The sequence below is a fragment of the Rhinoderma darwinii genome, unplaced genomic scaffold (assembly GCF_050947455.1).
Source record: "Rhinoderma darwinii isolate aRhiDar2 unplaced genomic scaffold, aRhiDar2.hap1 Scaffold_1587, whole genome shotgun sequence".
NCBI classification, from domain to species: Eukaryota; Metazoa; Chordata; class Amphibia; order Anura; family Rhinodermatidae; genus Rhinoderma; species Rhinoderma darwinii.
Window position 1 is genome coordinate 163263 of NW_027461990.1, and position 15889 is coordinate 179151.

Here is a 15889-nt window from a genome sequence, read left to right on the forward strand (position 1 = left end):
CTGTATATATGTGTACAGTATATAGTGTATGGGCTGTATATATGTGTATAGTATATAGTGTATGGACTGTATATATGTGTATAATATATAGTGTATGGGCTGCATATATGTGTATAGTAGATAGTGTATGGACTGTATATATGTGTATAGTATATAGTGTATGGACTGTATATATGTGTATAGAAGATAGTGTATGGACTGTATATATGTGTATAGTAGATAGTGTATGGGCTGTATATATGTGTGTATAGTATATAGTGTATGAGCTGTATATATGTGTATAGTAGATAGTGTATGGACTGTATATATGTGTATAGTAGATAGTGTATGGACTGTATATATGTGTATAGTAGATAGTGTATGGACTGTATATATGTGTATAGAAGATAGTGTATGGACTGTATATATGTGTATAGTAGATAGTGTATGGACTGTATATATGTGTATAGTATATAGTGTATGGGCTGTATATATGTGTATAGTATATAGTGTATGGACTGTATATATGTGTACAGCAGATAATGTATGGACTGTATATATGTGTATAGTAGATAGTGTATGGACTGTATATATGTATTTAGTGTATGGACTGTATATATGTGTATAGTAGATAGTGTATGGACTGTATATATGTATATAGTGTATGGGCCGTATATATGTGTATAGTAGATAGTGTATGGACTGTGTATGTGTATAGTATATAGTGTATGGACTGTATATATATGTGTATAGTATATAGTGTATGGGCTGTATATATGTATATAGTGTATGGGCCATATATATGTGTATAGTAGATAGTGTATGGACTGTATATATGTGTATAGTATATAGTGTATGGGCTGTATATATGTGTATAGTAGATAGTGTATGGACAGTATATATGTGTATAGTATAGTGTATGGACAGTATATATGTGTATAGTATAGTGTATGGACTGTAGATATATATATATATATGTATAGTATATAGTGTATGGACTGTATATATGTGTATAGTATATAGTGTATGGACTGTATATATGTGCATAGTATATAGTGCATTGACTGTATATATGTGTATAGGTATAGTAGATAGTGTATGGACTGTATATATGTGTAGAGTATATAGTGTATGGACTGTATATATGTGTACAGTATATAGTGTATGGGCTGTATATATGTGTATAGTATAGTGTATGGACTGTATATATGTGTATAGTATATAGTGTATGGACTGTATATATGTGCATAGTATATCGTGTATGGGCTGTATATATGTGTATAGTATATAGTGTATGGGCTGTATATATGTATATAGTATATAGTGTATGGGCTGTATATATGTGTATAGTATATAGTGTATGGACTGTATATATGTATATAGTGTATGGACTGTATATATGTGCATAGTATATAGTGTATGGGCTGTATATATGTGTATAGTATATAGTGTATGGACTGTATATATGTGTATAGTAGATAGTGTATGGACTGTATATATGTGTATAGTAGATAGTGTATGGACTGTATATATGTATATAGTGTATGGGCTGTATTTATGTGTATAGTAGATAGTGTATGGGCTGTATATATGTGTATAGTAGTGTATGGACTGTATATATGTATATAGTGTATGGACTGTATATATGTGTATAGTATATAGTGTCTATATGTGTCTGTACTCACCGATGAAGACGATGGGGAAGGTGATGAAGAGCAGGAACACATGTATGATGTATGGACTGTATATATGTGTATAATATATAGTGCATGGACTGTATATATGTGTATAGTATATAGTGTATGGACTGTATATATGTGTATAGTATATAGTGTATGGGCTGTATATATGTGTATACTATATAGTGTATGGGCTGTATATATGTGTATAGTAGATAGTGTATGGACTGTATATATGTGTATAGTATATAGTGTATGGACTGTATATATGTGTATAGTAGATAGTGTATGGACTGTATATTTGTGTATAGTAGATAGTGTATGGACTGTATATATGTGTATACTATATAGTGTATGGACTGTATATATGTGTATAGTATATAGTGTCTATATGTGTCTGTACTCACCGATGAAGACGATGGGGAAGGTGATGAAGAGCAGGAACACATGTATGATGTATGGACTGTATATATGTGTATAATATATAGTGCATGGACTGTATATATGTGTATAGTATATAGTGTATGGACTGTTTATATGTGTATAGTATATAGTGTATGGACTGTATATATGTGTATAGTAGATAGCGTATGGACTGTATATATGTGTATATTATATAGTGTATGGGCTGTATATATGTGTATACTATATAGTGTATGGGCTGTATATATGTGTATAGTAGATAGTGTATGGACTGTATATATGTGTATAGTATATAGTGTATGGACTGTTTATATGTGTATAGTAGATAGTGTATGGACTGTATATATGTGTATACTATATAGTGTATGGGCTGTATATATGTGTATAGTAGATAGTGTATGGACTGTATATATGTGTATAGTATATAGTGTATGGACTGTTTATATGTGTATACTATATAGTGTATGGACTGTATATATATTTGTATAGTAGATAGTGTATGGGCTGTATATATGTGTATAGTAGATAGTGTATGGACTGTATATATGTGTATACTATATAGTGTATGGGCTGTATATATGTGTATAGTATATAGTGTATGGACTGTATATGTGTATAGTATAGTGTATGGACTGTATATATGTGTATAGTAGATAGTGTATGGACTGTATATTTGTGTATAGTAGATAGTGTATGGACTGTATATATGTGTATACTATATAGTGTAAGGACTGTATATATGTGTATAGTTTATAGTGTATGGACTGTATATATGTGTATAGTGTATGGACTGTATATATGTGTATAGTAGATAGTGTATGGACTGTATATATGTGTATATTATATAGTGTATGGGCTGTATATGTGTATAGTAGATAGTGTATGGACTGTTTATATGTGTATAGTAGATAGTGTATGGACTGTATATATGTGTATACTATATAGTGTATGGACTGTATATATGTGTATAGTGTATGGACTGTATATATGTGTATATAGTGTATGGACTGTATATATGTGTATAGTATATAGACTGTATATATGTGTATAGTATATAGTGTATGGACTGTATATATGTGTATAGTAGATAGTGTATGGACTGTATATATGTGTATAGTATATAGTGTATGGGCTGTATATATGTGTATAGTATATAGTGTATGGACAGTATATATGTGTACAGTAGATAGTGTATGGACTGTATATATGTGTATAGTAGATAGTGTATGGACTGTATATACGTATATAGTATATGGACTGTATATATGTGTATAGTATAGTGTATGGGCCGTATATATATTTGTATAGTAGATAGTGTATGGACTGTATATATGTGTATAGTATATAGTGTATGGACTGTATATATGTGTATAGTATATAGTGTATGGGCTGTATATAGTGTATGGACTGCATATATGTGTATAGTATATAGTGTATGGGCTGTATATATATGTATAGTAGATAGTGTATGGACTGTATATATGTGTATAGTATATAGTGTATGGGCTGTATATATGTGTATAGTAGATAGTGTATGGACTGTATATAGTGTATGGGCTGTATATATGTATAGTAGATAGTGTATGGACTGTATATATGTGTATAGTATATAGTGTATGGACTGTATATGTGTATAGTATATAGTGTATGGGCTGTATATATGTATATAGTGTATGGACTGTATATATGTGTATAGTATATAGTGTATGGGCTGTATCTATGTGTATGGTAGATAGTGTATGGACTGTATATATTTGTATAGTAGATAGTGTATGGACTGTATATATGTGTATACTATATAGTGTATGGACTGTATATATGTGTATAGTATATAGTGTATGGACTGTATATATGTGTATAGTATATAGTGTATGGACTGTATATATGTGTATATAGTGTATGGACTGTATATATGTGTATAGTATATAGACTGTATATATGTGTATAGTATATAGTGTATGGACTGTATATATGTGTATAGTAGATAGTGTATGGACTGTATATATGTGTATAGTATATAGTGTATGGGCTGTATATATGTGTATAGTATATAGTGTATGGACAGTATATATGTGTACAGTAGATAGTGTATGGACTGTATATATGTGTATAGTAGATAGTGTATGGACTGTATATACGTATATAGTATATGGACTGTATATATGTGTATAGTATAGTGTATGGGCCGTATATATGTGTATAGTAGATAGTGTATGGACTGTATATATGTGTATAGTATATAGTGTATGGACTGTATATATGTGTATAGTATATAGTGTATGGGCTGTATATAGTGTATGGACTGTATATATGTGTATAGTATATAGTGTATGGGCTGTATATATATGTATAGTAGATAGTGTATGGACTGTATATATGTGTATAGTATATAGTGTATGGGCTGTATATATGTGTATAGTAGATAGTGTATGGACTGTATATAGTGTATGGGCTGTATATATGTATAGTAGATAGTGTATGGACTGTATATATGTGTATAGTATATAGTGTATGGACTGTATATGTGTATAGTATATAGTGTATGGGCTGTATATATGTATATAGTGTATGGACTGTATATATGTGTATAGTATATAGTGTATGGGCTGTATCTATGTGTACAGTAGATAGTGTATGGACTGTATATATGTGTATAGTATATAGTGTATGGACAGTATATATGTGTATAGTATATAGTGTATGGACTGTATATATGTGTATAGTAGATAGTGTATGGGCTGTATATATGTGTATAGTAGATAGTGTATGGACTGTCTATATGTGTATAGTAGATAGTGTATGGACTGTATATATGTATATAGTGTATGGACTGTATATATGTGTATAGTATATCGTGTATGGGCTGTATATATGTGTACAGTGGATAGTGTATGGACTGTATATATGTGTATAGTAGATAGTGTATGGACTGTATATATGTGTATAGTGTATGGGCTGTATATATGTGTATAGTAGATAGTGCATGGACTGTATATATGTGTATAGTAGATAGTGTATGGACTGTATATATGTATATAGTGTATGGACTTTATATATGTGTATAGTATATAGTGTATGGGCTGTATATATGTGTACAGTGGATAGTGTATGGACTGTATATATGTATATAGTGTATGGACTTTATATATGTGTATAGTATATAGTGTATGGGCTGTATATATGTGTATAGTAGATAGTGTATGGACTGTATATATGTGTATAGTGTATGGGCTGTATATATGTGTATAGTGTATGGACTTTATATATGTGTATAGTATATCGTGTATGGACTGTATATATGTGTATAGTAGATAGTGTATGGACTGTATATATGTGTATAGTGTATGGGCTGTATATATGTGTATAGTAGATAGTGCATGGACTGTATATATGTGTATAGTAGATAGTGTATGGACTGTCTATATGTGTATAGTAGATAGTGTATGGACTGTATATATGTATATAGTGTATGGACTGTATATATGTGTATAGTATATCGTGTATGGGCTGTATATATGTGTACAGTGGATAGTGTATGGACTGTATATATGTGTATAGTAGATAGTGTATGGACTGTATATATGTGTATAGTGTATGGGCTGTATATATGTGTATAGTAGATAGTGCATGGACTGTATATATGTGTATAGTAGATAGTGTATGGACTGTATATATGTGTATAGTAGATAGTGTATGGACTGTATATATGTATATAGTGTATGGACTTTATATATGTGTATAGTATATAGTGTATGGGCTGTATATATGTGTATAGTATATAGTGTCTATATGTGTCTGTACTCACCGATGAAGAGGATGGGGAAGGTGATGAAGAGCAGGAACACATGGGGCACGACGTTCAGGGCATCCACGAAGCAGCCGTTGTTCAGGACGCCGTTGTCCACGTTGTAGGCAGTGGAGTCATTGTCGGTGCCGCAGAAGGACAGGGACATGGCGGCGGCGGCGGCTCCTCTACCGGGTGTGCGGGACACAGGCGGGCGGCTCAGCCGGGAGACGATACATCAGCGCTCCGTGGAATCCGCTCTCTGCTGCAGGACCGACTGAGGGCGCTAGAGGGCGGGAGGCTGCGGGGTCACCTCCATAGACCGCATTACTGGAGAGCGCCTTCCCTGGGGTCTCCTCTGATACTCGGGGTCCCTCCTGTGATGTTCTGGAGACTACTCTGTTACTGGGGGTCCCTCCTGTGTTCTGGGGGCTCCTCTGATACTGGGGTCCCCCTGTGATGTTCTGGGAACTACTCTGATACTGGGGGTCCCTCCTGTGATGTTAGGGTCTCCTCTGATACTGGGGGTCCCTCCTGTGATGTTCTGGGGGCTCCTCTGATACTGGGGGTCCCTCCTGTGATGTTAGTGCTCCTCTAATACTGGGGGTCCCTCCTGTGATTTTAGGGTCTCTGATACTGGGGGTCCCTCCTGTGTTCTGGGGGTTCCTGATACTGGGGGCTCCTCTGATACTGGTGGTCCCTTCTGTTTCCTTCTTGTGTCTCCTCTGATACTGGGGGTCCCTCCTGTGATGTTCTGGGGGCTCCTCTGATACTGGGGGTCCCTCCTGTGATGTTAGTGCTCCTCTGATACTGGGGGTCCCTCCTGTGATTTTAGGGTCTCCTCTGATACTGGGGTCCCTCCTGTGATTTTAGGGTCTCCTCTGATACTGGGGGTCCCTCCTGTGATTTTAGGGTCTCCTCTGATACTGGGGGTCCCTCCTGTGATTTTAGGGTCTCCTCTGATACTGGGGGTCCCTCCTGTGATTTTAGGGTCTCCTCTGATACTGGGGGTCCCTCCTGTGATTTTAGGGTCTCCTCTGATACTGGGGGTCCCTCCTGTGATTTTAGGGTCTCCTCTGATACTGGGGGTCCCTCCTGTGATTTTAGGGTCTCCTCTGATACTGGGGGTCCTCCTGTGATATTTTTGGGGCTCCTCTGATGTTCTGGGGGCTCCTCTGATGCTGGGGGTCCCTCCTGTCATGTTCTGGGGGTTTTCTCAGCTCCACCGTGTGTTCTGCTGCTGCTTTGTGCTGGTCCTGCTCTTGAATTGACAGCCGCCTCTTCTTCCTCCTCCTCCTCCTCCTGGGAGGAGGGGGGGGGGCAGATAAGCTGAGCACATGGACCGTAGATGCCACCTGACCCCCCTCCCGACCGATCGGTGAGCCCAACCCCTACATCTCCTCCCTCCCCACATTAACCCTTTCTCTGCTTCATTTTTACTGCCGACGATAAACCATGAGAAGATGTCGTGTCCCTGATACAATGTAACAATAATAATAACAACAACGTCATCATCATCATCATCATCATCATTATTATCCCGCACATATCATTTTACATATAGGTAATCCACCAATTAGGGGGCGGGGACATGCAGATCAGCAGCTGATGACGTCACAGGGATCCAGATAATAACTAATAAAAAGATGAAACAGAATAAATATATAACATACAGGGACATTACATATGCCGGTATAACCTGGGTATCTCCTGTATATAATTATATATGTACAGCCGGTATAACCCGGGTATCTTCTGTATATAATTATATATGTACAGCTGGTATAAGTTACACATCTTCTTGTATATAGTGATATGGAGCATGCTGGTATAACCTGGGTATCTTCTGTATATAATTATATATGTACAGCTGGTATAAGTTATACATCTTCTTGTATATAGTGATATGGAGCATGCTGGTATAACCTGGGCATCTCCAGTATATAATTATATATGTACAGCTGGTATAAGTTATACATCTTCCTGTATATAGTGATATGGAGCATGCTGGTATAACCTGGGTATCTTCTGTATATAATTCTATATGTACAGCTGGTATAAGTTATACATCTTCTTGTATATAGTGATATGGAGCATGCTGGTATAACCTGGGTATATTCTGTATATAATTATATATGTACAGCTGGTATAAGTTATACATCTTCTTGTATATAGTGATATGGAGCATGCTGGTATAACCTGGGTATCTTCTGTATATAATTATATATGTACAGCTGGTATAAGTTATACATCTTCTTGTATATAGTGATATGGAGCATGCTAGTATAACCTGGGTATCTTCTGTATATAATTATATATGTACAGCTGGCATAAGTTATACATCTTCTTGTATATACTGATATGGAGCATGCTGGTATAACCTGGGTATCTCCTGTATATAATTATATGTGTACAGCTGGTATAAGTTATACATCTTCTTGTATATAGTGATATGGAGCATGCCGGTATAACCTGGGTATCTTCTGTATATAATTATATATGTACAGCTGGTATAAGTTATACATCTTCTTGTATATAGTGATATGGAGCATGCTGGTATAACCTGGGTATCTTCTGTATATAATTATATATGTACAGCTGGTATAAGTTATACATCTTCTTGTATATAGTGATATGGAGCATGCTGGTATAACCCGGGCATCTTCTGTATATAATTATATATGTACAGCTGGTATAAGTTATATATCTTCTTGTATATAGTGATATGGAGCATGCTGGTATATCCTGGGTATCTCCTGTATATAATTATATATGTACAGCTGGTATAAGTTATACATCTTCCTGTATATAGTGATATGGAGCATGCTGGTATAACCTGGGTATCTCCTGTATATAATTATATGTGTACAGCTGGTATAAGTTATACATCTTCTTGTATATAGTGATATGGAGCATGCAGGTATAACCTGGGTATCTTCTGTATATAATTATATATGTACAGCTGGTATAAGTTATAAATCTTCTTGTATATAGTGATATGGAGCATGCTGGTATAACCTGGGTATCTTCTGTATATAATTATATATGTACAGCTGGTATAAGTTATACATCTTCTTGTATATAGTGATATGGAGCATGCTGGTATAACCTGGGTATCTTCTGTATATAATTGTATATGTACAACTGGTATAAGTTACGCATCTTCTTGTATATAGTGATATGGAGCATGCTGGTATAACCTGGGTATCTACTGTGTATAATTATATATGTACAGCTGGTATAAGTTACACATCTTCTTGTATATAGTGATATGGAGCATGCTGGTATAACCTGGGTATCTCCTGTATATAATTATATATGTACAGCTGGTATAAGTTATACATCTTCTTGTATATAGTGATATGGAGCATGCTGGTATAACCTGGGTATCTTCTGTATATAATTATATATGTACAGCTGGTATTAGTTATACATCTTCTTGTATATAGTGATATGGAGCATGCTGGTATAACCTGGGTATCTTCTGTATATAATTATATATGTACAGCTGGTATAAGTTATACATCTTCTTGTATATAGTGATATGGAGCATGCTGGTATAACCTGGGTATCTCCTGTATATAATTATATATGTACAGCTGGTATAAGTTATACATCTTCTTGTATATAGTGATATGGAGCATGCTGGTATAACCTGGGTATCTTCTGTATATAATTATATATGTACAGCTGGTATAAGTTATATATCTTCTTGTATATAGTGATATGTAGCATGCTGGTATAAACTGGGTATCTCCTGTATATAATTATATATGTACAGCCGGTATAACCCGGGTATCTTCTGTATATAGCGATATGGAGCATGCTGGTATAACCCGGGTATCTTCTGTATATAATTATATATGTACAGCTGGTATAAGTTATACATCTTCTTGTATATAGTGATATGGAGCATGCTGGTATAACCTGGGTATCTCCTGTATATAATTATATATGTACAGCTGGTATAAGTTATACATCTTCCTGTATATAGTGATATGGAGCATGCTGGTATAACCTGGGTATCTTCTGTATATAATTATATATGTACAGCTGGTATAAGTTATACATCTTCTTGTATATAGTGATATGGAGCATGCTGGTATAACCCGGGTATCTTCTGTATATAATTATATATGTACAGCTGGTATAAGTTATACATCTTCCTGTATATAGTGATATGGAGCATGCTGGTATAACCTGGGTATCTCCTGTATATAATTATATATGTACAGCCGGTATAACCCGGGTATCTTCTGTATATAGCGATATGGAGCATGCTGGTATAACCCGGGTATCTTCTGTATATAATTATATATGTACAGCTGGTATAAGTTATACATCTTCTTGTATATAGTGATATGGAGCATGCTGGTATAACCTGGGTATCTACTGTGTATAATTATATATGTACAGCTGGTATAAGTTATACATCTTCTTGTATATAGTGATATGGAGCATGCTGGTATAACCTGGGTATCTTCTGTATATAATTATATATGTACAGCTGTTATATTATACATCTTCTTGTATATAGTGATATGGAACATGCTGGTATAACCTGGGCATCTTCTGTATATAATTATATATGTACAGCTGGTATAAGTTATACATCTTCTTGTATATAGTGATATGGAGCATGCTGGTATAACCTGGGCATCTTCTGTATATAATTATATATGTACAGCTTGTATAAGTTATACATCTTCTTGTATATAGTGATATGGAGCATGCTGGTATATCCTGGGCATCTCCTGTATATAATTATATATGTACAGCTGGTATAACCCGGGTATCTTCTGTATATAGCGATATGGAGCATGCTGGTATAACCTGGGTATCTTCTGTATATAATTATATATTTACAGCCGGTATAACCCGGGTATCTTCTGTATATAATTATATATGTACAGCTGGTATAAGTTATATATCTTCTTGTATATAGTGATATGGAGCATGCTGGTATAACCTGGGTATCTCCTGTATATAATTATATATGTACAGCTGGTATAAGTTATATATCTTCTTGTATATAGTGATATGGAGCATGCTGGTATAACCTGGGTATCTCCTGTATATAATTATATATGTACAGCTGGTATAAGTTATACATCTTCTTGTATATAGCGATATGGAGCATGCTGGTATATCCTGGGCATCTCCTGTATATAATTATATATGTACAGCTGGTATAACCCGGGTATCTTCTGTATATAGCGATATGGAGCATGCTGGTATAACCTGGGTATCTTCTGTATATAATTATATATTTACAGCCGGTATAACCCGGGTATCTTCTGTATATAGCGATATGGAGCATGCTGGTATATCCTGGGCATCTCCTGTATATAATTATATATGTACAGCCGGTATAACCCGGGTATCTTCTGTATATAGCGATATGGAGCATGCTGGTATATCCTGGGCATCTCCTGTATATAATTATATATGTACAGCCGGTATAACCCGGGTATCTTCTGTATATAGCGATATGGAGCATGCTGGTATATCCTGGGCATCTCCTGTATATAATTATATATGTACAGCCGGTATAACCCGGGTATCTTCTGTATATAGCGATATGGAGCATGCTGGTATATCCTGGGCATCTCCTGTATATAATTCTATATGTACAGCTGGTATAAGTTATACATCTTCTTGTATATAGTGATATGGAGCATGCTGATATAACCTGGGTGTCTTCTGTATATAATTATATATGTACAGCTAGTATAAGTTATACATCTTCTTGTATATAGTGATATGGAGCATGCTGCTATAACCTGGGTATCTTCTGTATATAATTATATATGTACAGCTGGTATAAGTTATGCATCTTCTTGTATGTAGTGATATGGAGCATGCTGGTATAACCTGGGTATCTTCTGTATATAATTATATATGTACAGCTGGTATAAGTTATACATCTTCTTGTATATAGTGATATGGAGCATGCTGGTATAACCTGGGTATCTCCTGTATATAATTATATATGTACAGCCGGTATAACCCGGGTATCTTCTGTATATAGCGATATGGAGCATGCTGGTATATCCTGGGCATCTCCTGTATATAATTATATATGTACAGCTGGTATACGTTATACATCTTATATATAGTGATATGGAGCATGCTGGTATAACCTGGGTATCTCCTGTATATAATTATATATGCACAGCTGGTATAAGTTATACATCTTCTTGTATATAGTGACATGGACCATGCTGGTATAACCTGGGTATCTTCTGTATATAATTATATATCTACAGCTGGTATAAGTTATACATCTTCTTGTATATAGTGATATGGAGCATGCTGATATAACCTGGGTATCTTCTGTATATAATTATATATGTATAGCTGGTATAAGTCATACAGCTTCTTGTATATAGTGATATATGGAGCATGCTGGTATAACCTGAGTGTCTCCTGTATATAATTATATATGTACAGCTGGTATAAGTTATACATCTTCCTGTATATAGTGATATGGAGCATGCTGGTATAACCTGGGCATCTTCTGTATATAATTATATATGTACAGCTGGTATAAGTTATACATCTTCTTGTATATAGTGATATGGAGCATGCTGGTATAACCTGGGTATCTTCTGTATATAATGATATATGTACAGCTGGTATAAGTTATACATCTTCCTGTATATAGTGATATGGAGCATGCTGGTATAACCTGGGTATCTTCTGTATATAATTATATATGTACAGCTGTTATATTATACATCTTCCTGTATATAGTGATATGGAGCATGCCGGTATAACCTGGGTCTCTTATGTATATAATTATATATGTACAGCTGGTATAAGTTATACATCTTCTTGTATATAGTGATATGGAGCATGCTGATATAACCTGGGTATCTTCTGTATATAATTATATATGTACAGCTGGTATAAGTTATACATCTTCTTGTATATAGTGATATGGAACATGCTGGTATAACCTGGGTATCTTCTGCATATAATTCTATATGTACAGCTGGTATAAGGTATACATCTTCTTGTATATAGTGATATGGAGCATGCTGGTATAACCTGGGTATCTTCTGTATATAATTATATATGTACAGCTGGTATAAGTTATACATCTTCTTGTATATGGGGCATGCTGGTATAACCTGGGTATCTTCTGTATATAATTATATATGTACAGCTGGTATAAGTTATACATCTTCTTGTATATAGTGATATGGAGCATGCTGGTATAACCTGGGTATCTCCTGTATATAATTATATATGTACAGCTGGTATAAGTTATACATCTTCTTGTATATAGTGATATGGAGCATGCTGGTATAACCTGGGCATCTCCTGTATATAATTATATATGTACAGCTGGTATACGTTATACATCTTATATATAGTGATATGGAGCATGCTGGTATAACCTGGGTATCTCCTGTATATAATTATATATGCACAGCTGGTATAAGTTATACATCTTCTTGTATATAGTGACATGGACCATGCTGGTATAACCTGGGTATCTTCTGTATATAATTATATATCTACAGCTGGTATAAGTTATACATCTTCTTGTATATAGTGATATGGAGCATGCTGATATAACCTGGGTATCTTCTGTATATAATTATATATGTATAGCTGGTATAAGTCATACAGCTTCTTGTATATAGTGATATATGGAGCATGCTGGTATAACCTGAGTGTCTCCTGTATATAATTATATATGTACAGCTGGTATAAGTTATACATCTTCCTGTATATAGTGATATGGAGCATGCTGGTATAACCTGGGTATCTCCTGTATATAATTATATATGTACAGCTGGTATAAGTTATACATCTTCTTGTATATAGTGATATGGAGCATGCTGGTATAACCTGGGTATCTTCTGTATATAATGATATATGTACAGCTGGTATAAGTTATACATCTTCCTGTATATAGTGATATGGAGCATGCTGGTATAACCTGGGTATCTTCTGTATATAATTATATATGTACAGCTGTTATATTATACATCTTCCTGTATATAGTGATATGGAGCATGCCGGTATAACCTGGGTCTCTTATGTATATAATTATATATGTACAGCTGGTATAAGTTATACATCTTCTTGTATATAGTGATATGGAGCATGCTGATATAACCTGGGTATCTTCTGTATATAATTATATATGTACAGCTGGTATAAGTTATACATCTTCTTGTATATAGTGATATGGAACATGCTGGTATAACCTGGGTATCTTCTGCATATAATTCTATATGTACAGCTGGTATAAGGTATACATCTTCTTGTATATAGTGATATGGAGCATGCTGGTATAACCTGGGTATCTTCTGTATATAATTATATATGTACAGCTGGTATAAGTTATACATCTTCTTGTATATGGGGCATGCTGGTATAACCTGGGTATCTTCTGTATATAATTATATATGTACAGCTGGTATAAGTTATACATCTTCTTGTATATAGTGATATGGAGCATGCTGGTATAACCTGGGTATCTCCTGTATATAATTATATATGTACAGCTGGTATAAGTTATACATCTTCTTGTATATAGTGATATGGAGCATGCTGGTATAACCTGGGTATCTTCTGTATATAATTATATATGTACAGCTGTTATATTATACATCTTCTTGTATATAGTGATATGGAGCATGCTGGTATAACCTGGGTATCTTCTGTATATAATTATATATGTACAGCTGGTATAAGTTATATATCTTCTTGTATATAGTGATATGGAGCATGCTGGTATAACCTGGGTATCCTCTGTATATAATTATATATGTACAGCTGGTATAAGTTATACATCTTCTTGTATATAGTGATATGGAGCATGCTGGTATAACCTGGGTATCTTCTGTATATAATTATATATGTACAGCTGGTATAAGTTACACATCTTCTTGTATATAGTGATATGGAGCATGCTGGTATAACCTGGGTATCTTCTGTATATAATTATATATGTACAGCTGGTATAAGTTATACATCTTCTTGTATATAGTGATATGGAACATGCTGGTATAACCTGGGTATCTTCTGCATATAATTCTATATGTACAGCTGGTATAAGGTATACATCTTCTTGTATATAGTGATATGGAGCATGCTGGTATAACCTGGGTATCTTCTGTATATAATTATATATGTACAGCTGGTATAAGTTATATATCTTCTTGTATATAGTGATATGGAGCATGCTGGTATAACCTGGGTATCTTCTGTATATAATTATATATTTACAGCCGGTATAACCCGGGTATCTTCTGTATATAGCGATATGGAGCATGCTGGTATATCCTGGGCATCTCCTGTATATAATTATATATGTACAGCCGGTATAACCCGGGTATCTTCTGTATATAGCGATATGGAGCATGCTGGTATATCCTGGGCATCTCCTGTATATAATTATATATGTACAGCCGGTATAACCCGGGTATCTTCTGTATATAGCGATATGGAGCATGCTGGTATATCCTGGGCATCTCCTGTATATAATTATATATGTACAGCCGGTATAACCCGGGTATCTTCTGTATATAGCGATATGGAGCATGCTGGTATATCCTGGGCATCTCCTGTATATAATTCTATATGTACAGCTGGTATAAGTTATACATCTTCTTGTATATAGTGATATGGAGCATGCTGGTATAACCTGGGTATCTTCTGTATATAATTATATATGTACAGCTGGTATAAGTTATACATCTTCTTGTATATGGGGCATGCTGGTATAACCTGGGTATCTTCTGTATATAATTATATATGTACAGCTGGTATAAGTTATACATCTTGTATATAGTGATATGGAGCATGCTGGTATAACCTGGGTATCTTCTGTATATAATTGTATATGTACAGCTGGTATAAGTTATACGTCTTCTTGTATATAGTGATATGGAGCATGCTGGTATAACCTGGGTATCTTCTGTATATAATTATATATGTACAGCTGGTATAAGTTATACATCTTCTTGTATATAGTGATATGGAGCATGCTGGTATAACCTGG

General features: G+C 34.7%; 1 protein-coding gene across 1 annotated transcript in view; it reads right to left on the reverse strand.

Annotated features, from left to right (window-relative positions):
- LOC142699464 (ATP-binding cassette sub-family C member 8-like) overlaps positions 1–7164 on the reverse strand; it is a gene marked incomplete at its 3' end in the record, with an annotated part of 108455 nt that extends 101291 nt beyond the window's left edge. The window contains exon 1 of the mRNA XM_075848053.1: positions 5887–7164. Within this exon, the coding sequence (XP_075704168.1) occupies positions 5887–6034 (148 nt within the window). The remainder of the gene's footprint in view (positions 1–5886) is intronic.
- Between the last annotated feature and the right edge of the window lie 8725 nt (positions 7165–15889).